This window comes from Carassius auratus, chromosome 22, assembly GCF_003368295.1.
Source record: "Carassius auratus strain Wakin chromosome 22, ASM336829v1, whole genome shotgun sequence".
NCBI classification, from domain to species: domain Eukaryota; kingdom Metazoa; phylum Chordata; class Actinopteri; order Cypriniformes; family Cyprinidae; genus Carassius; species Carassius auratus.
Genome location: NC_039264.1, coordinates 8,062,352 through 8,086,190, shown reverse-complemented (window position 1 = coordinate 8,086,190; position 23,839 = coordinate 8,062,352). Strand labels below are relative to the sequence as shown.

Sequence of the window (23,839 nt, the reverse complement as noted above, 5' to 3'; positions counted from 1 at the left end):
AAGCCGGTTTGTCACACACGGGCCAGATCTGGCCCACATACAGCAAGCCACGACTCAAATTAAAGCCGGTTTGTTGCACATGGGCCAGATCTGGCCCATAAACAGCATGCCACAACTCAAACTAAAACCGGCTTGATGTGTGTGGGCCAGAGATGGTCCATATAACCTCTGCCGCTGCCATAACTGAGCCAGATGTGCCATAGTTGGCCCAGATGAGGCCCGGATATGTATGCTATCTGGGACTATTGGTCTACACAGGTCATTTGAGTGGTGCGTGTGACGTTCAACCCAGAAGCTCTACGCACATAGACTAAAAATTGTCTAAGTAAAAACACCAGAGAAACACACAAGACCAATGCTGAAGAGAATGAATGGTGGAGTAAAGTCATTATTTTGTTTATTTTTGCACACAAAAAGTATTCTCGTTGCTTGATAAACGTATGGGTTGAGCCACTGGAGTCACTTTGGCTATTTTAACAATGTCTTAATACGTTTTCTGATCAAGCAAGTTTCGGCCATCTATAACACTACTGAGGAGTAATTTAGCTATCAGATGTCGTCATAAAAATCTTAAATTATGATGCGATGAAGAAAGGAAGTCTTACGGGGTTAGAAAAACGTGGGTGAGTAATAACTGACGTTTTCATTTTTGGGTGAACTAACTCTTTAATTTTGTTTTATTATTAAGTCTTTACTTTTGTGATTTTAAAATTAGAGGGGATGAGATAACTCATGATGATTTAACCTTTTTTCTGGTTTTCACCCCTAATGTAAAGGGTCCCAGTACTGGAAACAAAATGCAAGAAAGATTCTTGCTATACAAGAACAAGCCTTCCAGGAGGTACAGGGCTCTAAAAGGAGGAGAATGAGGTAATCTTAAGTATTCGTATTTCTCTTATTTGTCCAAATATTGAAAGGCATTGTTTATTTACTTATTTGTCCTTACCTTTGTTGTCCAGACTATTGAAACTTTATTTCAAATCAGCACCGGTTTGCCAATCCTTTGGCCATTAATGCTTCTGTATTTTAGTGGCGTCTATAATGTTGGGCCAAAGATTTATTTGGCTACCACAAGCAAAACCACTAAAACACAAACAGCATATATCTATTATGTTTTTTCCTTGTAATAGCCGAAAAGATGAAGATGCTGCCGGAATTGGAGAGGACACTGAGAAGATAGAAGAGCTTGTACTGGCATCACAGACCTTACCAGATATCACTGCAGCAATCAGAGAGCTCACCAATCTAGCTGCCACTCAAAGAGTGATCCTGACTCCTTCACAGCTACAGACCATCAAGCAAGGATTCTGCTGTGTTATTTGTATGAGTGAGTACACAATAGCTAGTCATTGTCCCACATGTACACTTATTTTGAATCCATTTTGATCCAGAATTGTAATTTTCCATGTACGCATTATTACATTTTCGAACCATGGTCACCTATGTCTCATCCACTACAATTAATTACATGTACAAATGCAGACCTTTGTGTTCCAACCCATGGTGTAACGATACATTAACAAAAGGTGTTTCTGAAATCGCTCCCTATCCACTATATAGTGCACTATTTAGGGTGTCCGAAATCTGAGTGAACGACATCATTTCCTACATTCGTTTACTACTTTTACCCACAATTCTCTCTGAATTAGAGTTTAAATCCGATGTACACTTGCTGAAGCACTATTTACCACAATTCAATGCCTAGAGGACTGAGCTTGCATGAAAGTGAGGGAGTTAAAACCAGAGATTACTTTACAGCTATCTTATTTCCGCTTTAACATTTATTTAATCCTTTTTTTTTTATCATTACTTGAATAAAACGTATTAAAATATTGAGACAATATTATATACAATATTATAAAATTCATAAAAGTAGTTAAAAGGTTTGAAAACCAAGCCAATGGTTTTCAAACCTAGTCAGCAAAGTTTTGATTGATGGGAGTAATAACCAACCAAAATCGATTGCAAGCTCTCCATTTGGCCTTTTAGAAAGGACACCTTTACTTTTCATGAATAAAAGCTAACAGAAACTAAATTGTTGGGTCTGGGAGTTTCATCCTCAAATTTGAATCAAAACATGGTCCAGATATTCTATTTGATCGTTGTTGTTGTTTTCAGGCCTTTAACATAAAAGTCTGATAAATGTTTCCCTAAGTTAAGTTCCTTCAAAGAAATCGTAAGTAACTTTCATGTAAAATGTTTACCTCGTTTAACTCTGTTTCTTTGCTACTTTGAATTATAATTACTCTCGGGTAACAAAGTTTAAAGTGTCTAGTTTAAAAAAAGACCAGTTATGAATGTGGACTATAGGGTTAAAGAGCTACAAACATTTGTAGTTGGTTATGTCATTTTCAGAAAATTCTCAAAAAATAGGGGGTGCTGGTTAAGAGTTAAGGTCATATGGAAACACACACACACACACATACACACAGAATGACTAGTTTTTCCTCATTTTGTCTTTTAGAATTCATCGAGAAGCCAGTCTTCACCGAGTGTTGCCGGAGCATTATTGGCTGCAAAACGTGTGGTACAGTGGCAGGAGACCTCTGTGCACTGTGCAAAATGTAGAGGGAACACTGCAAACAACACCATATATGAAATTAATGGTCTGTCAGAGACATTTTCTGTTCTGAGATCCCTTTATGAAGAGGAGTAACATGTTGAATTTTTACACAAACGAATTTCAAGTTAACCGTCTTCAAGTTAAATAGAGCTAATGGCTTTTCACACATTGCACTGAGTTGTGGTTATAAGACAGAGCAATGCCTGTTTGTATGGGGCAAAGTCATTGTTCACTGCTCTAGAATACAATTCTGAAATGTCTGAATAATGCTCGGCAAACTGGTTCTCAACTGTAATCTTGTCCTGTTCAGTTGAAAATGGATCCACTCCAAAAGTTGAAAGCCTGGTCAGTGATGATCCCAGCTGTTGGCTGTAAAGGTCTGCTGCTTCAGCTGAATGAGGCAAGAGTTCCTGTTGGATTTTTTTGGGACACCCACGGCCAGCCAAGTCATTTGGTGTTCCTTTACCTGTAAAATAAAGACCATACTGTTGGTATAGAAACTTGTGAATGCCTTTTGTAATAATTGTAATCCGTAATTTCACCTGGAATTCTATGAGCATTCCATGACTCCACCAGCCTTGTAAGACCAATCTCACACAAGCGGCCAGTAAGGTTGGACACACAATATCTCACAAGGCTGTCGTTCATGTCTATTTCCTCTTGATCCACCAACCCCATAAGTGCTGTCTTCAGTGGATAGTTGACACGATTGTTGACTTCAGGCCAGATTCGTTCAACTATATGATTCTGAATTTGCAACAAAGATGTGTCATCAGTCAATGTGTTCTGGTGGGTAAATAAATCTTAGTCTATCAAGGAAAAATGGTCATGCAGAATTCCCAGTAAATGTATTAACTCAGCAGTCATTATGCACATTGACCACCGAACAAGTAAATTTATAGTTTTACCAGGAATTCTGCTGGAAGACAAATAGGATGTAGCTGCTTCTGCAGCAGTTTTTTTATTGTTAAGCTGGAACCAGGTTTTAAAAAGAAACATTCTCAGCCATAGTTAATTTTAATTAACTCAAAAATTTGGAAAGCATAGTAATAGCAACGACAATTTGTCTCATGCATAAAAACAACAGTATGCTGCTGAAGCAAAAATAATAATAATAATAAAAAAAACAGGCATACAAGTGAATTGCTGAAGCAACCAAACAAACTGTTGAGCTGTACCTTTGTGGATGAAGTCTGTAAATATGGCCTTCGCTCCTGATTATGGCGGTGAGATGACAGCAGCTCCTGCATGAAAAGTGTCAAATAAAACTCCTTGCCATGATCTACTCGTACCTGGTCCCACATACCATAGGCAAGGACTGCAGGCCTATTGGATGAAAAAGTGTTTTATTTTGTGCAAAACTTTTCAAACTTAACGGTTATTAGTTACTCTCAGTATAATAGGCTTCATAACAATATACTGTAGATGTTCAATGTTTTATATTCTATCATGAATGGTAGCCATGTGTATGCACTTTCTTTATTGTCCACAATAATAATAATTGCTATTACCTGAAAACATCTTCATAGATGGCAAGGTTGTTTTTTATAGGCATTGTAGAATGAGCAACAATCTTTTGCTGTAGCCATCGATGGCTAAAACATGGGTAACCCCAAACATAGCCAGTTTTTCGTTTTGGTCCATATGAACCTTTTGACCCATGTAATCAGCTTGATATGGTATGGGGTTGAGATTGCGGGCACCCTAAGAGAGATAGGAAAACGATGTAACTATTTCACACAAAAAAATCTCATTAGTCCTATATGGCTGCATATTTTACAAATATAACCTAATGTCTATTTGTGTCTCTGTCAAAAAAATAAAATGACAATTAGGGGTTTGTTCTGATTATAGGCTTACTATAAATATCTGTAAGTTTTTAATCTTATACAATCTAAGTAACTGCAGCTAAACAGCAAAAAAAAAAAACACAGACAAAAAAACATTATCTCATATTTACACATAAATTCCACATATTTGATTATGTATTAGAGAGGAGTAATAGACCTGACGTCTTGCTTCATGGTATGGCTGATGCATGGTTCTGAGCACTGATCCAATTCGTGTCTCTGCAGCATACACTCCTTTCATAGCGAGATAACCCTTCATCATCTTTCTTCCATATGTAGGTCCAGTCTAGAAAATTAAAAAATATACATGTCCAGCTGATGTGTGTATCAAGAAATAAGACGTTTTTGTGTTATAGAATTTATCAGTGTTGTGAGGATTATATTAACTGTGACTTAGAAACTATTTATAAATAATGGAAGGCTGAGGCTATTTATTGGGATTTATGTACTATTCGTAATAAACGGGCATTAAAGATACCAGTCAAATAAATTTGATAAGACATATAAATGCGGGACATACTGTGCATATCACATGTTCGTTCTCTCTCTCTCTCTCTCTCTCTCTCAATGGGGCTTTATTGGCATGAACGTTTTTTGAAATAATGTTGCCAAAGCATATACAAATAAAATATATATACATAATATATACAAACACAATAAAACAGTTATATGAACAATAGTAAAATAATAATAATAAATCTAATATACTCTCTCTCTCTCTCTCTCTCTCTCTCTCTCTCTAGTAAAAGGTTAAAAAAAGCAGGATCATACCTCGGTTATAGCTTTTGCCACCTCCAACTCCAAATGTGCGTCAGGGAGCCCCATCAAACTTAATCCATTTTCACTGCAAAATCTCCTCACGTTTCTTGCGGAACATCCTCTCGCTCCCCCATTTACTTGTGATATCTGCGCTGAGATTTCTGTGGATGATAGGCCTTGTTTTGCCATGTCTAAAATCATAACTGAGTAAGTTTCCAAAGACATTTTATTCTGGGCCTAAGCACACTGTCACTCTTTCAAATGTGGCGGTCTTGTCACGTGAGTGCTAACCACATCCGGTCTCGGAATATGAACAAACGGGCCTTTTTTTCGTTTCTGTTTTAAAGTAACTTTATTTTTTGATATCCGAAATAGAAATTGAAATTCAAATCATTTTTAAAATTTCGCTCATCTTTTTTTGACACTGAAAAAGAGAAACGCTTTGTATTTTAATTTTTTATTTTAAAACAAAAATCAAATAACCACTTGTTTTTAGTTTTTTGATATCCGTTTCTGAAAGGAAAATCCAATGACCAAAAGATACACGGACCATGGACGGTCCGTGTATCTTTTGGTCATTCGATTTTCTATTTAAAAATGAATAAAGATAAATGAGAAACGGTTTGATTTTCGTTTTTTCGTTTTGTTTAAGAAAGGGAAAAGGAAAATTTAGCTGGATTTTTCGTATTTTTGTTTGTGGGTAAAAAATGAGATTATGCTTTAATATTGGTTTGAATGTGTGGGCGGCGCTGAAACGCCCCTTTCATCCCTTCTGTACTGCACCGACAAGCGGCAACCGCAAGCTCAGTTGATTTTCACCAGGAGAGAAGCGGCAGACAGCAGAGTTTATTAATTCTTACGAATGATACAATTTTTGTAATGTCATTTTTTATTTATGACCTGTAGCTATGCCTCATTATTGATATCCAAAACATAATTGCTGGATTATTTTGACTATAATAAATAAGCAGATGCAACATGCACAGCTGTTTATCAAAGATTACTTTGGGCCAAAGTTACCAAGGACATTTGTTTAAATAAATTTACATAAAGTAACACCTGTTTGGGTCAAAAAATCTCTCATTGGATGGACGGGAAGAGCTCTGGAAGTTGGAAGGGGTGTGTCGCGATTCTGGCTTCTCACATCACACAGCACAGGTTTGTGTGATTTCGGATTCATATGGCATATCACTTCTGCATATAATTAGGAAAATGAGGACTGCGTTTATAACGTGATCTAACATAGTATTTGACGGTGCCCAGGGGCCCCTTAGATGTCCTGTGCCCCTGGGCAAGTGACCAGCCCTAATGGTTAATCAGGTCTTGAAGCTGCAGGTGGAGGGCGACCTGCGCTTGTTCATCACTAAAGCCCCGCATCCTCCGTCTGTGTGCAGCGAAGACGCAGACTCACTGCTCCCATTAAAGTAGAGAATAACATTAACATGTTCTCCGTTCAGTTTTGTGAAGGTTTTGTGATGGATATAAGTTACTTTTTTTTTCTTTTTTTTTTTGTATGCACTGACCTACATAGAAATTAACCATCAACCATATTATTGATTTTTATTAAAACGAGAGAGACTTTTATTCAAAATACACTTTTCCAACCCTTTATGGTTGCAACTATTTATTTTTTACACAGTGTTCTTGATGTTGTTCTTGTTATTATAATTTTTTATTATATTAATATCATGTCTTTTATTCAAACGGGGAGGCCCCGTTGACCTGATGTTCTCTGAAGGGAGGCTCATGGTCTTTCACTTTGAAAACCCCTGCGGTAGAATATTCTGAACAGAGATGCATTACCGGAAACCACAGACAGGCGGCGATAGAGGTTAGCCTGTTTTACTTATCTTCCGCACCTGGGTCATTGAAAAAATAAATACTTATATTGTTTTCAGGGGCAACAGATGGGTCTCTCTAAAACTGGCCGACATGCGAGCAGAGAGAATATCTCTGATTTTTCAGGTATGTCCATAAACTGTTGATTGGTCAATTAGCCTTGTTAAATTGCTCAATTGCTACTACGTTGGTCAACAAATGAATATATTAGCTTGATTCTTGCTAATTGAAAAATGTTTGGTTTTCTTGTAGAGTATATTTAGTGATATTGCATGGCCGTGTGCAGGGAATGGTTGGTTTGATGACAGTAAATGGGCCTTTATGCTTCAAACCTCTTTATTTCAGATCGATGTGGGCAGTATTTATTTGACCGATGCTACCAACGTAGTTATTTTCCCTTTGGAAGATGGTCACTTCAGCAGTTTCAGAATCAGAATCAGAAAGAGCTTTATTGCCAAGTATGTTTGTGCATACAAGGAATTCGTTTTAGTGACATAAGCTTCCAGTACACAGAGACACCAACACACAGACAAAAAAAAAAAAATTTAGGCAAATAAATACGTGTATAAACAATTGTGCTATAAATGATAATGGAATAGGATTGAATAAGATGCAGGGATGTACTAGGATGGAGGGGTAACAAATAAATATAAGGATATTGCACTTTTGTTTGCATAAGCATAAGTGGGGAACATTTAACTGTTCATGAGGTAGATTGCCTGGGGGAAGAAACTGTTTTTGTGCCTTACTGTTCTGGTATTTGCGGCTATGAGGCGCCGGCCAGATGGCAAAAGTTAAAAAATGGGGTGACTTGGATGTGAGATATCCAGAGTGATTTTATGAGCCCTTTTCCTCACTCTGTATGTATAAAGTTCTTGAAGGGTGGGCAGGGGAGCACCAATAATCCTTTCAGCAGTCCGAACAGTTCTCTGTAGTCTTCTGATGTCTGATTTTGTTGCTGAGCCAAACCACTGACAGGAACAGAGAGCTGGGTCAGTTTGGTCTGGAGGGTTGTTGGGATGATGGTGTTGAAAGCCGAACTAAAGTCCACAAACAGGATCCTCACATAAGTCCCTGTTTTGTCCAGATGTTGCAGGATGAAGTTGTTGCAGGATGAAGTGCAATCCTATGTTGATTGCATCATCCACTGACCTGTTTGCTCGGTAAGCAAACTGCAGGGGGTCCAGTAAGGGTCCAGTGATGTCCTTCAGATAACCCAGAACCAGTTTTTCAAACGACTTCATGACGACAGACGTTAGAGCCACAGGCCTGTAGTCGTTAAGTCCTGTTATCTTGGGTTTCTTTGGAATGGGTATTATGGTGGAGCGTTTGAAGCAGGAAGGCACTTCACACAACTCCAGGGATCTGTTGAAGATCTGTGAAAAGATGGGTGCCAGCTGGTCAGCACAGATTTTCAGACAGGCTGGTGTAACGCCATCTGGGCCTGGTGCTTTTCTTCTTTTGTTCTTCTTGAAGACCTGGCGCACATCATCTTCACAGATTTGAAGAGCAGGAGGTGTGGAACGGGGGATTGCAGGAGGTGTTAATGGTTGTGTAGGGAGATGGTCAGAATGGGTGTTGGGGGTTTCAAATCTACAATAAAACTCATTCAGGTCGTTAGCAAGTCTTTGATTAGCCTCAGTGCAAGGGGATGGTGTCTTGTAGTTTGTGTTGGCCCTCAGTCCTCTCCAAACTGAAGTTGAGTCGTTGGAAGAAAACTGGTCTCCAACTTTTTAGCGTAGGTCTTTTTAGCCGCTCTGATCTGTTTGTTCAGTGTGTTCCTGGCCTGATTGTACAAGACCCTGTCCCCATTTCTGTAGGCATCCTCTTTGGCCTGACGAAGATGTCTGAATTTTACTGTAAACCATGGCTTATCATTGTTGAGTGTTAAATAAGTCCTGGTAGGAATGCATACATCCTCACAGAAACTAATATAGGATGTTACAGTCTCTGTGAGTTCGTCCAGATCGGTGGTAGCAGCTTCAAAAACACTCCAATCAGTGAGGTCAAAACAAGATTGTAAATCCTGCTCTGTTTCGCTGGTCCATCTCTTCACAGTCCTTACTACAGGTTTAGCAGATTTAAGTTTCTGCTTGTAGGATGGTATAAGATGAATCAGACAGTGATCAGACCGTCCCAAAGCTGCTCGTGGAACAGAGTGATATGCATCCTTTATTGTGGTGTAGCAGTCATCCCAATATATAGCCGCGTTTCCACCGCAGGAACTTTACCCAGGAACTAGGGACTTGGTCCGGTACTTGGTGTGTTTCCACCGCAGGAACCAGGAACTAAATAAAAGTTCCGGGTAAAAAAATGCCCCTCAGAAAGTCCCTGCTGGCGAGGTGGTACTTTTTTAAAGTTCCGGAACTTTCGGGGGCGGGACTTTGGCGCTAAACATGCTGATTGGTTGAGTTCACGCAGCATTGGTTGAGTTCAACCACCATTTATTCGGATCAACATTTTCAAAATATTACTGTTATTGTGTCATGAAATGAAATTTTAAAAGTATTTCAGGCGAGAATGTAGTTGTTTGAAACTCAAATATGTTGTTTATTTATAAAGACAGCGCCTATTTAAAAATGTGTTTCGCCGATCTCGTAGAGGACGAGCTCCACTCGATCAGCGGGAGCTCAGTCCTCATGTATCCGCAGAGAGCAGCCTCTCCTGGGATAGACCTTCTGATATGCCCCGCTGGCTCTGATGTGTCTTTAGTGGTTAAACATAACATATAATTCAGCTGCGGGGTAAATCTAACAGGTTTTCTTTGGTCTGTATTCAATTTATCTATATGTAAAAATGAAAATAAAAAGGCAAGTCTATATAATATTTCTTTCATTGTAATGGCTGTATATAACGTTACACTTATCCCTGAATTAAGTACATTTCTGCAGCTGTTATTATGTTTAAATGAAAATGAAAGGAGGCAGTGGTATTTTATATCCTATTTCGTTTTATTGTAAAAATACTGAGGGGAAAATTGCAGTAGCCAAAGCGATCTGAGTTCACGCAGCATTGGTTGAGTTCAACCACCATTTATTCGGATAATTTTCAAATATTACTGTTATTGTGTCATGAAATGTAATTTTAAAAGTATTTCAGGCGAGAATGTAGTTGTCTAAAACTCAAATCTATGGTTTATTTATAAAGACAGCGCCTATTTAAAAATGTGTTTCGCCGATCTCGTAGACGGTGAGCTCCACTCAATCAGCGGGAGCTCAGTCCTCATGTATCCGCAGAGAGCAGCCTCTCCTGGGATAGACCTTCTGATATGCCCCGCTGGATCTGATGTGTCTTTAGTGGTTAAACATAAAATATAATTCAGCTGCGGGGTAAATCTAACAGGTTTTCTTTGGTCTGTATTCAATTTATCTATATGTTAAAATGAAAATAAAAAAGGCAAATTTATATAATATTTCGTTTCATTGTAATGGCTGCATATACACATTTCCCTGAACTAAGTACATTTCTGCAGTTGTTATTATGCTTGAATGAAAACGAAAGGAGGCAGTGGTATTTGATATCATATTTCGTTTTATTGTAAATATACAGTAGGGAAAATTGCAGTAGCCAAGACCAGCTGACTGAAGTTATCATATATATATATATATATATATATATATATATATATATATATATAGTATATAGTTATGCTGCTTATAGATTTACCGGACTTGCGTAGTTGCAGACATCACACTCCCCAGTCGAATGCACAAAGTCTGAACCAACTACCGAGGATGCACGTCCAAAATCAGCGTACTTTTTTTTTTTTTTTTTTTTTTTTAAATCAGTGGTACTTTGTATTGAGAAACGCGCGCAGACCTACGTCACCAGTCTATTTGCCTAATCTACCCGGTACTTTACACCGCGGTGGAAACGCAGAAAGCAACAGGTCTGGGGGGAAAAAAGTTCCTGGGAAAAAAAGTTCCTGGTACAAATGTTCCTGGTAATTTCGGTGGAAACGCGGCATATTACTGTCTCTGGTGGGACATGTAACATGCTGTCTGTATTTTGGCAGTTCACGGGAGAGATTGCCTTTATTAAAGTCCCCAAGAATGATTAAAACAGAGTCCGGGTGTTGTTGTTCTGTCTCTGTGATCTGATCAGCGAGTTTCTGTAAAGCTGAGCTCACGTGCGCTTGCGGATGGATGTAAACACTAACCAGAATGAACGAGTGAAACTCCCGCGGCGAATAGAATGGCTTGCAGTTGACAAACTGCATTTCTAGATCAGGACAGCACATCTTCTTTAACACAGTTACATCTGTACACCACCGCTCATTGATGTAAAAGCATGTCCCGCCGCCGCGCGATTTCCCCGTGGATTCTGATTCGCGATCCGCTCTGAACAGCTGAAAGCCCGGCAGATGGAGCGCGCTGTCCGGTATGGCGTCATTCAGCCAGGTTTCCGTGAAACAGAGCAGCAGAAATCCTTATTTGTCCGAGAGAGCAGAAGGAGTTTGTCTGTTTTGTTGGGTAGAGAGCAGAGATTTGCCAGATGGATGCTAGGCAACGGCGTTCGAAATCCGCGCTTCCTGAGTCTGACGAGCGCTCCCGCTCGCTTCCCCCGTCTGCGCGTCCTGAAGCGTTTGATCAACGCCGCCACTCCTCCGATAACAACGTTCAGTAAAACGTCTGAATAATTTAAATCCGGTAAAAGATCTTGTGGTGTGTTCTGCTGAATGTTCAGAGGTTCATCCCTGATGAAACTGATCGTGTTTGTTAAACAAAAAACAGGAAAAACGAACAAAAACAGGAAAAACACTGGAGAGCCAAGCACTGAAGCAGCCATACGCGGCGCCATCGAGTACACTGACTTAAATGAGCGGGAACATTATGAGGTTCACCGTGGAGGCGCTCAAAGCCATCTTGGTGGAAGTGCTCAAAGCCATCTTGGTCGAGCGCCAACCGTTGCAGACCACCGGCATTCATTTGGATTTCTTCAACCAACTAGTGTGCCCTCTTCAAACCTGCCACCACGTGCGAGCACACCGAGATCATTCCAAAGGTACCACATTACATTTAATTACTGTGCATTTGCAAGAGAGGCAAATAGCTTTTACATAACACAAATGGCTCTAATTCAAATTGTATACTGTAGTCTTCAGTACAGTAATGCTTTACATGACTGTTAATTTCAGATCAATTCACATCTCTGATCCAAGAGATGGAAAACTCTTCTCTACCAAAGTTGTTGTGGTGAGATTTTTGGAGTCTGAAGCAACCGTCCCTTCAATCCTGGATAAGGTGAAGTTGGCCATGGGAAACAACGAGATTTATGTCCTTGCTGATGCACATGGAAGTCAGGTGTTGGAATCAGAGAGGACTACTGGTAATGAAAATACTGTATATGTTACATTATCAGTGTGTTGTCTAGTCATTTGCAAAAACAAAATGGTATGTTTATTGCACTAATTTGTAACCCTCTGTTAAAGGGTCATTTTATTGGAGGCAAAATTCGAGAGATTCATGCCATCGAACAGGCCACCTTTAAGCAGTGGCAACAGGGAAGGACTTCAACAAGGTAAGTGAAGAGTAAATACAATATTTAAAATTTTTACACTTTCTGTTCTCCATAGGTTAAAAGTCATGACTGAGTTTTATCTCCCTGCCTTCCTTGTGAGAAAGCGGTCCAAAAAAATAACAATCCTGAGCATAAATATCATGTGAAGAGTAGGTGTGACAAAATCCTCCAAACGGTCCTCAACGGAGGTTAGAATATACTGTAATTGTTGGTCACAAAAAATACGGGCTCACAGCTGTGGTTTGGCTGCAGCCTCGTGGCCGAACCCATTGGTTGACGGACCCATTTGTCTAAAGCGAATTAATGTAAAATGTATTAATCTTGAATTACGAACTTGCTAGAATATCACTGCTGAGATTTAAATGCTGCTTAAAGTTTGCCTATGATTTGAATCGTTGGTGTCTTTCTGTGAGTACTGACTGTGAGTTTGCCATATCATACTACAACCACGCTATCGCTCTCTCTTTCTCTCTCTCTCTCTCTCTCTCTCTCCCTCAGAGTCTGTATTGTCGTACGCATATATACATATTTACTGTGTGATTTGTAGTTTGATGTATTATTAGTTCAATTATTAAAAACCCATATATACATGATTGCCTTCAAACCGCTCACATTACGAGTCAATGAAGTGTCAGATTTTTAGCTACAAGCTTTACTTTGAGACTAAATTTATCACAATGATAGGCTAATGTTTTCATGGCCAGATAATATTTTTCCTTGAATTGTAAGAAGTGATAACTTTATTGAAAATTGATAAGTTAATCTTACAGCCGTTTGCTGGACAAACCACTGTTTGATTTGCAGTAATTTACAGTAAGAGATATCACAATAATTATTTGATAGGAAGAATGGAATATTGACATATTAATGAGTAAATTACCGTGCCCTGTAATGAGTTATTGATAAATGCAATTAAGCTATTTTTCATAATCAATAATATTTATGTAACTGTCATATGAGATATATATTAGTCATATTCCTGATTAATTATTCAAATTCCCTATATATCATTTGAGTTAATTATTATGTACAACCCAGTGTGGCTACACTATTTACTGCCTTAGCTTTTTCTAGTCGCAGGAATGAGGAATCTTCTGGCCTGTTTGATGTTAGGGATCAGATAGAGGAGCTGCTGGAAGCCTCTCGAGGCCTAGAAGATGTGACCAGACACATCAAAGAGATTGCAGCCACATCAAGGGACCTGACGGCAGTACAGAACCGTGAATTGAAGGAGACTTTCGCCTGTTTGGTTTGCAAAGGTAAAGTTTGACTTTGAGTATTTCTGAAGGTTTCATATTTTTACAAAAAAGTTAACATTTTTGATAAGTTCACTCTCAAAGAGTTACTTTGTACATGTTCTGGCCGACACCTTGAAGCGAAACTAATGTGCTCACAGTACACTATTTTAGCCCAGTTTTCAGAGGGGAATCACAGTTCACTCATGTGACCGATCGTGTAGTGTGAACTGCTTACAACTGGATATTAAGCGTATTTAATATCTGGAACTGTCAGAACTGTCCAAATCCTGTTTTGTGACTGACAATGACAGCAGCTATTTCCTACAGCCAATGAGCGCGTGAGACTATGGCAAGCCATTTTAACATTTAATCCTTAACCTGTTAACTGTCAACCGTCCACTCTGTGGGACGCCTACTTTTACTTCACTATATTACAATTAAATCTAATCTAATCTTGACAAACTATATATTGTTGGAAAGGTCTAAGACTCCCAAATCTATATTTTATCAATGTTTTTTGTTAAAAATTATGTAGGAAAAGTAATAGATTAATTTGACGAGTGCACCCTCAAAAAACGAAATTATAACTGGAGTTTTGACCTTTGTTTAAAAAAAAAAAAAGATGACTTTGTTGCCTTTTTCTCTATCACATTTTAGAAATCATCAGAAATTATATATCGACTGAAAACTTAAAATTACAAAGTTTTAGATTATTATTAATCTTAATAGATTATTAGTACTTATTCATTAGATACTAGCACTTAAAAGAATAGTTAGTAGTAACAATTTTTTTTTGCCATTGACTATGGGCATCTGATATTCAAATGTCAACTATTCAGTTCTGTATAGTATGTATTCCAATTGTGACTAGTACTTTTTTAGATAATAGGTACTAGTATTTATCCAATAGATGGTACCTATTAGATATTGTTTTATTCAGAATGTTACTAGTATTTAATCCAAATGTTACTAGAAAGACTTTTTTTATTTTACTAGTAAGATTTTTAACTCTCCAGTAGCCGTTCTGTATGGCAAGCTATTTAGCTTAAATTGTACACAGCGTTACTCGTCATAATTGCATTTTTACTAGTAAGAATAACATTTGAGAGCTCTACAAATCAATTCTTACTAGTAGCAATTAGATAGCTCTCTAATTCAACCATTCCTGGTAATAATTCCAATTAGAGAGCTCTACAAATTAATTTTTACTAGTCATATGTCTCCATTGACTTACATTCATTTTTAATTATGGAGCTCTACAATTGAATTGTTACTAGTAAGAATTCAAATGAGAGCTCTCTAATTAAATTATTATTAGTAAGAATGGAGTTACAGAGCTCTTTAATTGAATTTTTACTAGCAAAAAATGTGAAATATGTATAATTGCAGAGCTCTAATTGAATTAAAGAACTCTGCAATTGTGTTCTTACTAGTAACAACTGAATAAGAGCTCTCTTACTAGTAACAACTGAATAAGAGCTCTCTAGTAATAGATACTAGTATCTAATGTATAAGTACTAGTATCTAATGACTTAGTACTTTTTTAGATGTTAGTATTTATTCAATAAATACTAGTATCTAGTAATGGGTATTAGTAACTAAAAAATAAGTACCTAATGAATAACTACTAGTATCTAATATATGTACTAGTCACAACTGGAATACAAACTAGTCAAAACTGAATAGTTGATATCTGAATGACAGATTCCCATAAAAGTCAATGGCAAAAAAAGTTTGTTAATAGTAACAAAAGAATAGTTACTAGTTCAAGGTTCTCAAGTTTTATCAAAAGCTTGGAGTGAGATCACATGCAGTTAGGGGAGGGGCACAAATGGACCCTGCCCCCCAATTTTAACCATTGTTCATAATTAACAATGGTAAATCTGATAAATGACTGAGCAATTAATCACATCAAATATACTCTTTAATGTTATATTTCAAAATTACAAATATACAAAAATTAAACAAATATCAATAATGTATACGATGGGTTATATATTAAGTGTTCTAGCCTAAAAATGTTAGCTGAGCTTTCTTCCAACTTACCTTCTCCATCATTCACGACGTGTGTTCGCACGATGTTGTTGGCTACCTAGTAACGAACGTACGGTGGCCGTGTCTCATGGCCAATGCGTGAGACTTGAGAACCCTGTAGACACTATTTAAATAAATACTGGTATCTCATGAATAAGTACTAGAAACTAATAAGTACTAGTATATAATGTGTACTAGAACTGATATAATAGGCACTAGAATCTAATGAATAGCTACTACACTGCAAAAAATATTTTTGTTTTTTTTTCCAGTCCAAATATCTAAATTCTTACATCAAGAAGCATTTACTAGAGAAGAAAAATTACATAAGAAATTCTGTTTTGTTTTCAGATAAAGTAATTTAAGTAATATTTGCCTAAAACAAGCAAAATTATCTGCCAATGGGCTAAGAAAAATAATTTTGTTTTCCATTTGAATTCAGATTTGTTTTAAGCAAAAATTACTTAAATTACTTTATCTGAAAACAAAACAGAATTTCTTATGTCATTTTACTTTTCTAGTAAATGCTTCTTGATGTAAGAATTTTTAGAATTTTGACTGGAAACAACACAGTTTTTGCAGTATATTATCTTTTAAAAAAGTTACTAGTATAAAGAATAAGCACTAGTATCTAACAAATACGTACTAGTACCTAAATGAGCACTAGTATCTAATGAATAAGTATTAGTACTTAATGGAAAAGATACTAGTATCTTAAAAAAAAGTACTAGTAGCATGAATATAGAGACTAATAGGTTTTAAGGATTAAATGTTACAATGGCTTGCCATAGTGAGACAAGGACGTGATTGAAACAAATTGGAGGAGTAATTCGATTACGGTATTGCATGTATAATGTCCTGTGATATTTCAAATGATTTTCCAGGTACAATGGAAAACCCCATGTTTTCGGCATGCTGCAGGAGCCTGGTGGGGTGTAAGACATGCATAGGTGAATGGATGGCAACTTCATCTTGTTGCCTTGAGTGCAGAACAGATGACCCTGTTGTGACTGAGGTTGTGGGTCTGTCTGCTGCTCTGGATATCTTTAGGAGTTATTAATGAACATGATGTGAGCGTTTGTGGAAGCATACAGTACTCGAATGTTTTCATATTGCATTTACTGTCCACCTGGCATATTTGTGTACATTTTTATTTGATGGTTCTGCATTGTTTGTTCCCTAATGCTACCTTACATTAACAAAACATTGTTTTGTTCATGCACACTGTTCTGATGGAATCTTTGTAGTAAATTCAGCTAAGACTAGGTCTACATGTGGTTTGAAGACTTGACCAAAAGTCGTCTCATTTGTTTTTATTGCCATGTTCATCTAATGTCTGTTCTAAAATGCATAACTCTGTTTTAATATTGGTCAGTCGCCAAAATGCAGTACCTCACTCCGCCTGAAACGATCTATTATAAGGGGATACACATGTATTTATGGCTAGTGTGTGTGTGTGTGTATGTATGTATGTATGTATGTATATGTATGTGTGTGTGTATATATATATATATATATATATATATATATATATATATATATATATATATATATATATATATTAGTGCTGTCAATCGATTAAAAAAATTAACTAATTAATCACACAATTTTTTTTAAATTAATCGCGATTAATCGCAATTCAAAGACTGAAACTTTTTGGATATGTAAATGTAAAATGTAAATAATTAATGTAAACTCAAGACAAAGAAACTATTTAAATTCAAAATATGATTATTTATTGGAATTTTTGTTTAACTTGTAACACAGATTTTCTCATGTAAACAACATACCTGCAATAAACCATCAATATCCTCCAAATTAACTGTTGGCTTGAAAGCCATATTTATTACAGAAATAAAAAACACAGGCCTGTAAGTGCCATTTGAATTCCAAAACAATCAATGCCAATAAAAAACAAAAATTATTTCCAAGTTGAATTCTAAGTGGACTGCAAAAAAATTCCAAAGTATAGTCATTGCCAGTGCTTTAAGTGGGCCGGTACCCACTGGTACTCAGTACCGCCACTTCCAAATATAGCTCTTGAGCGTACCGCCACCTCTCCGTGCGCCCAGAACGTGCTTTTAGCGTACTGGTACGCTCATTTGGACATCTGTTTTAATAGAGGTTTTAATCTTTTACCTGCACTGCCGATTTTCAGAGCGCCCTTCACAATGCAAGCTTCCTAATTCATCCCACCCAGAGCAGAAACTACATTACCCATTCACCCTTAAGTTACACAAGTGAATAGCGCATGTGTCGCTTTTCCCACTGTTAAGTGTCAACAACTCAACGTGGCCGGAGAAGGCGTGTGAAACTCGTTGTGAGTGTACACCACACTCGGTTCGGTTAAAAATCAAATACAGTTAACAACAACACTTAATATGTTTTCTTGGCTTCAGACTCTGAATACTGCAAGAACAAGACCAGAATCAGATGATTCGCTGACTGACACCTCCCCAAATTTGAATCCTATCACTGCAGGTCAGACTCAAGCTAATGAAGTAGGCTAATGCAGCTCTTTCAGGAAGGGTGACCAGATGTCCCGAAAAATTCGGGACAGTCCCGAAATCTAAACTGTTGTACCGACTCCCGAATCTGGCCCTAATTGTCCCGAAAATTATACTAAAGCAAAATCTTGAGTATTTATTGTCTGATAAACATTAAAAACTGTCTGCGGAGGTGGAGTCGTCCTGCAGCCAGCCCCTGCTGGCTGCTCATTGGCTGCAGCATCTTTTTTCTAAAAAAAAAAAAGTTCTAAAAAAATACCGTAGACGGCAAGACACAAATTTAGATATTCATTTATCTAATTAATCTATAGCCTATGCACAAAGACAATATGATCTTTTTGTCCCCTTTTTGTTTTAAAGCTTGATGAAGAGAGAGAACGCAAGTTGCTGCAGCTGCGAGGAGGACAGTGATGCACGCGTACAGGGGTGATTGACAGTTCACGGCACTGTGTACAAAAAATACTCCGCTACACAATTATTTCGTTATTTTCGTTTAAGCTTATTAACGTTAGCGTTATAGAAAGGTCTGATTTACGCACTGTTACAACAGTCATTGTTTTTGTTTTTTTGTTTTTAAACAATGACATTTGAGTTCATGATTTTAATGTTGCTGTTTCTTGTGGCAGACTGAATGAAGAGTAATGTTTCTTGTGGCAGACTGAAGAGTAATCCGGCAGAGTTTTATACTGAAACTTTCCGTCTAAAAGTCCTTCCTTGGTCTTATCCATATTTCTTTGCACGTTGAACACACATAGGCCACAACCGGAAATAAAAAAAACTGCAACCGCGTTAACGTTTTACGTTAATTTAACGTTTTACGCGTTAAATATTTCAAATTAATCGAATGCATTAACGCGCTAATTTTGACAGCATATATATATATATATATATATATATATATATATATATATATATATATATATACAGTATTGTTCAAAATAATAGCAGTACAATGTGACTAACCAGAATAATCAAGGTTTTTCGTATATTTTTTTATTGCTACGTGGCAAACAAGTTACCAGTAGGTTCAGTAGATTCTCAGAAAACAAATGAGACCCAGCATTCATGATATGCACGCTCTTAAGGCTGTGCAATTGGGCAATTAGTTGAATTAGTTGAAAGGGGTGTGTTCAAAAAAATTGCAGTGTGGCATTCAATCACTGAGGTCATCAATTTTGTGAAGAAACAGGTGTAAATCAGGTGGCCCCTATTTAAGGATGAAGCCAACACTTGTTGAACATTCATTTGAAAGCTGAGGAAAATGGGTCGTTCAAGACATTGTTCAGAAGAACAGCGTACTTTGATTAAAAAGTTGATTAGAGAGGGGAAAACCTATAAAGAGGTGCAAAAAATGATAGGCTGTTCAGCTAAAATGATCTCCAATGCCTTAAAATGGAGAGCAAAACCAGAGAGACGTGGAAGAAAACGGAAGACAACCATCAAAATGGATAGAAGAATAACCAGAATGGCAAAGGCTCAGCCAATGATCACCTCCAGGATGATCAAAGACAGTCTGGAGTTACCTGTAAGTACTGTGACAGTTAGAAGACGTCTGTGTGAAGCTAATCTATTTTCAAGAATCCCCCGCAAAGTCCCTCTGTTAAAAAAAAGGCATGTGCAGAAGAGGTTACAATTTGCCAAAGAACACATCAACTGGCCTAAAGAGAAATGGAGGAACATTTTGTGGACTGATGAGAGTAAAATTGTTCTTTTTGGGTCCAAGGGCCACAGGCAATTTGTGAGACGACCCCCAAACTCTGAATTCAAGCCACAGTGAAGACAGTGAAGCATGGAGATGCAAGCATCATGATATGGGCATGTTTCTCCTACTATGGTGTTGGGCCTATTTATCGCATACCAGGGATCATGGATCAGTTTGCATATGTTAAAATACTTGAAGAGGTCATGTTGCCCTATGCTGAAGAGGACATGCCCTTGAAATGGTTGTTTCAACAAGACAATGACCCAAAACACACTAGTAAACGGGCAAAGTCTTGGTTCCAAACCAACAAAATTAATGTTATGGAGTGGCCAGCCCAATCTCCAGACCTTAATCCAATTGAGAACTTGTGGGGTGATATCAAAAATGCTGTTTCTGAAGCAAAACCAAGAAATGTGAATGAATTGTGGAATGTTGTTAAAGAATCATGGAGTGGAATAACAGCTGAGAGGTGCCACAAGTTGGTTGACTCCATGCCACACAGATGTCAAGCAGTTTTAAAAAACTGTGGTCATACAACTAAATATTAGTTTAGTGATTCACAGGATTGCTAAATCCCAGAAAAAAAAAATGTTTGTACAAAATAGTTTTGAGTTTGTACAGTCAAAGGTAGACACTGCTATTTTTTTGAACACACCCCTTTCAACTAATTGCCCAATTGCAAAGCCTTAAGAGCGTGCATATCATGAATGCTGGGTCTTGTTTGTTTTCTGACAATCTACTGAACCTACTGGTAACTTGTTTGCCACGTAGCAATAAAAAATATACTAAAAACCTTGATTATTCTGGTAAGTCACATTGTACTGCTATTATTTTGAACAATACTGTAAGTATTATGGACATAATTTACAGATATTAAATACTATAAGCACGATATACAGGTAGGTGTACTATGAACATACTATACAGATGGACTATGTAAAAGTGTATGTACATTATAGCCAGAACTATGAACATAATTTACAGTATTGCAATGGACAGTAAAGTGCATAGAAAAAAATATTTCAATGTGCAAATGGATTATACAGGATGAACAGGCAGTAGTGCAAGTAATAACAAGTTACTTTTTGCTTGTTGTGAGTAAATAAATACATCGCATTGAAGAGGGGGAGGAGTCTATGTGTGGTGTGGGGGGTGTTGAGGGGTGTCAGAGGGCAGAGTTCAGCTAGGAGACAGCTTTAGGGAAAAAGCTGTTCCTGAATCTTGTGGTCCTTGTTCGGAGGCTCCTGAAACGCCTCCCGGAGGGGAGGAGGTTAAACAGTTCGTGGTCAGGGTGAGAGGAGTCCTTGAGAATGCTGCGAGCTCGACATAGACAGCGTTTCCTCTGGATGTCCTCAAGAGCAGGAAGTGGTGTCCCTGTGATTCGTTGGGAAGTTTTCACCACCCTCTGCAGTGCCTTGCGGTCAGCCACTGAGCAGTTCCCATACCAGACTGTGATGCAACTGGTCAGGATGCTCTCAATCGAACACCAGTAAAAGTTCACCAGGATGGTTGAAGACAGCTGGTTCTTCTTCAGTGTCCCGAGGAAGAAAATGTGCTGGTGAGCCTTCTTGACCAGGCTGGAGGTGTTTGTGGCCCAGGACAGTTCCTCCGAGATGGTGGTTCCAAGGAACTTGAGGCTGGAGACACGTTCAACAACCATCCCGATAATATGGATGGGGTCATGCGTGCTTCCTTTCTTCTTCCTGAAGTCCACAATGAGCTCCTTGGTCTTATTGGTGTTAAGGAGCAGGTTATTGTCAGCGCACCATGTGGCCAGGTGCTGTACCTCTTCCCTGTAGGCAGACTCATCGTTGTCACTGATGAGGCCAATCACCGTGGTGTCATCTGCAAACTTAATGATGGAGTTGGATCCATGGACAGGCTTGCAGTCGTGGGTGTAAAGGGAGTAGAGGAATGGGCTCAGCACACAGCCCTGTGGTACGCCAGTGTTAAGTGTGATGGAGGTGTTAATGTCCAGGTCTCCAAGTTTTGTGGTCCGCTTTGAGGGAATGATGGTGTTAAATGCTGAACTGAAGTCAACAAACAACATCTTAACACACATGTTGTTATGGTCAAGGTGTGTGAGTGCAGAGTGCAGCACTGTGCATACTGCATCCTATGTGCTCCTATTTCTGCAGTAGGCAAATTGGTGTGGGTCCAGTGTGGGTGGGAGGCAGTCTTTGAGGTGTGCTAGGACCAGTCGCTCGAAGCACTTCATAATGATGGGTGTGAGTGCTACGGGGCGATAGTCATTGAGGCACGTTGGGGAGGAGTGTTTTGGTACTGGCACAATGGATGTGGACTTAAAACATGTAGGCACAGTTGCTTGGACGAGGGACAGGTTGAAAATGTCTGTGAAGACCCCTGCAAGCTGCTCTACACATGCCCCAAGCACACGTCCAGGAATGCCATCAGGGCCAGCAGCCTTGCGTGCGTTGATCCGGCTCAGTGCAGTGTGGACATCTGTGGAGGTGAGTTTGAGAGGTGGTGGTCTGAAGAGGCAGAGATTTTGGTGGCCGTCTCCTTGCTGTCGCTGTTGAAGCGAGCATAAAAGTCATTTAGCTTGTTAAGGAAGGAGGCGTCCGTGACTGTTGGTGTGGAGTTGCTTGACTTGTAGTCACTGATGATCTGGATGCCCTGCCACATGCGTCGGGGGTCAGAGTTGGAAAAGTGTTCTTCTACCTGCAACTTGTAGCAGTACTTCGCCTTTTTGATGCCCATTTTCAGGTTAGCCCTGGATTTACTGTAGGCCTGAGCGTCGTCTGACCTGAAGGCGGTGTTGCGGGCTTTCAGCAGAAGTCGCACCTCCTTCTTCATCCATGACTTCTGATTAGGGTATGTTGTTATCTGTTTTTCTGTTGTTACACTGTCAATGGTGGAGTTGATGTGATCCAGTACAGAGGAGGTGACATTGCAGTCCAGAAGTCTCTTACTGTGGGTGATGCAGAGTCGTAACTCATCCATTTTGTTCACCAGTGACCGCACATTAGCGAGGAAAATGCTGGGTAAAGAAAGCCGGAGCGGTGTTAGCTTTAGCTTAGCTCTTAGACCTCCGCACTTCCCCCGCCTTTGTTGACGATCTCGACGCCGCCTGCGAGCACTTCCGCCCGGCCGGGTAGAGTGCGAAGCCTCGGGTGTTCTAGCGATCTCAGGGATGAGTCGAAAATTGGTGATAAAACTGCTGGTAAAGTCCTTACCGATATCCAAAAGCTCCTGTCAGGTGTATGATGTTAAAGCAAAGCTGTTCAGTACGAACAGACCCGAGATGAGCAGGAGTAAAACTGCAAAATTGCAAAAACTGGAGAGACGCTGAGCCTCGCGATGTGTTCGCGCCACCATCTTGGTCTAACAACCACCCGGAACGAACAAGTCTTTCACGGCCAACGTTGATGATAAATCTGATGTACTAAAGAACCTCACCTCAGTAACCCAGCGCTCACTGAAAAACTGTCAAATGAACTCCAACTCCAAGAACCACATTCCCTGTATGTGCAACAGCAACCACCAGAGCACAGAAGGTCAGAAAGTCTGCTACAGCCAGAAGGCATCACAAGAAGTTTTGCAACCCAGCTTCACCCATCCATGCCAAACTGCCTCCGACTGTCTGCTAAAGAACTTTCTGCCTTGCTGGACTGACCCCTCATTAGACCATGGACACGCCCTCATCCAAGCCTAGGATGCAGAGAGCCAGTCTTCAGTGACGCACTAGACGAGGGGGGGAGACAACACAGACTGAAACAGATCTGACCATGAATGCACTACACCATCAACACCAACATTACCTACACCCAGAGGTAACCACATCTACTGATAACACATTCAACTAA

General features: G+C 38.9%; 1 protein-coding gene and 1 long non-coding RNA gene across 2 annotated transcripts; both read right to left on the bottom strand.

The window, feature by feature from the left end:
- Window positions 1-2,653: 2,653 nt before the first annotated feature.
- LOC113040645 (uncharacterized) lies at window positions 2,654-4,134 on the bottom strand. Its single transcript, XM_026198928.1, has 4 exons — window positions 4,075-4,134; window positions 3,742-3,889; window positions 3,106-3,310; window positions 2,654-3,029 (listed from the first exon to the last, which is right to left on the bottom strand). Exons 1-4 carry the CDS (start codon window positions 4,116-4,118, stop codon window positions 2,725-2,727), a joined length of 702 nt encoding a protein of 233 aa, XP_026054713.1. The 5' UTR covers window positions 4,119-4,134; the 3' UTR covers window positions 2,654-2,724.
- Window positions 4,135-4,139: 5 nt separating this feature from the next.
- Window positions 4,140-5,419, bottom strand: LOC113040648 (uncharacterized). Its single transcript, XR_003275269.1, has 3 exons — window positions 5,185-5,419; window positions 4,571-4,699; window positions 4,140-4,267 (listed from the first exon to the last, which is right to left on the bottom strand). It is a non-coding gene; the product is annotated as an uncharacterized LOC113040648 (long non-coding RNA).
- Window positions 5,420-23,839: the final 18,420 nt, after the last annotated feature.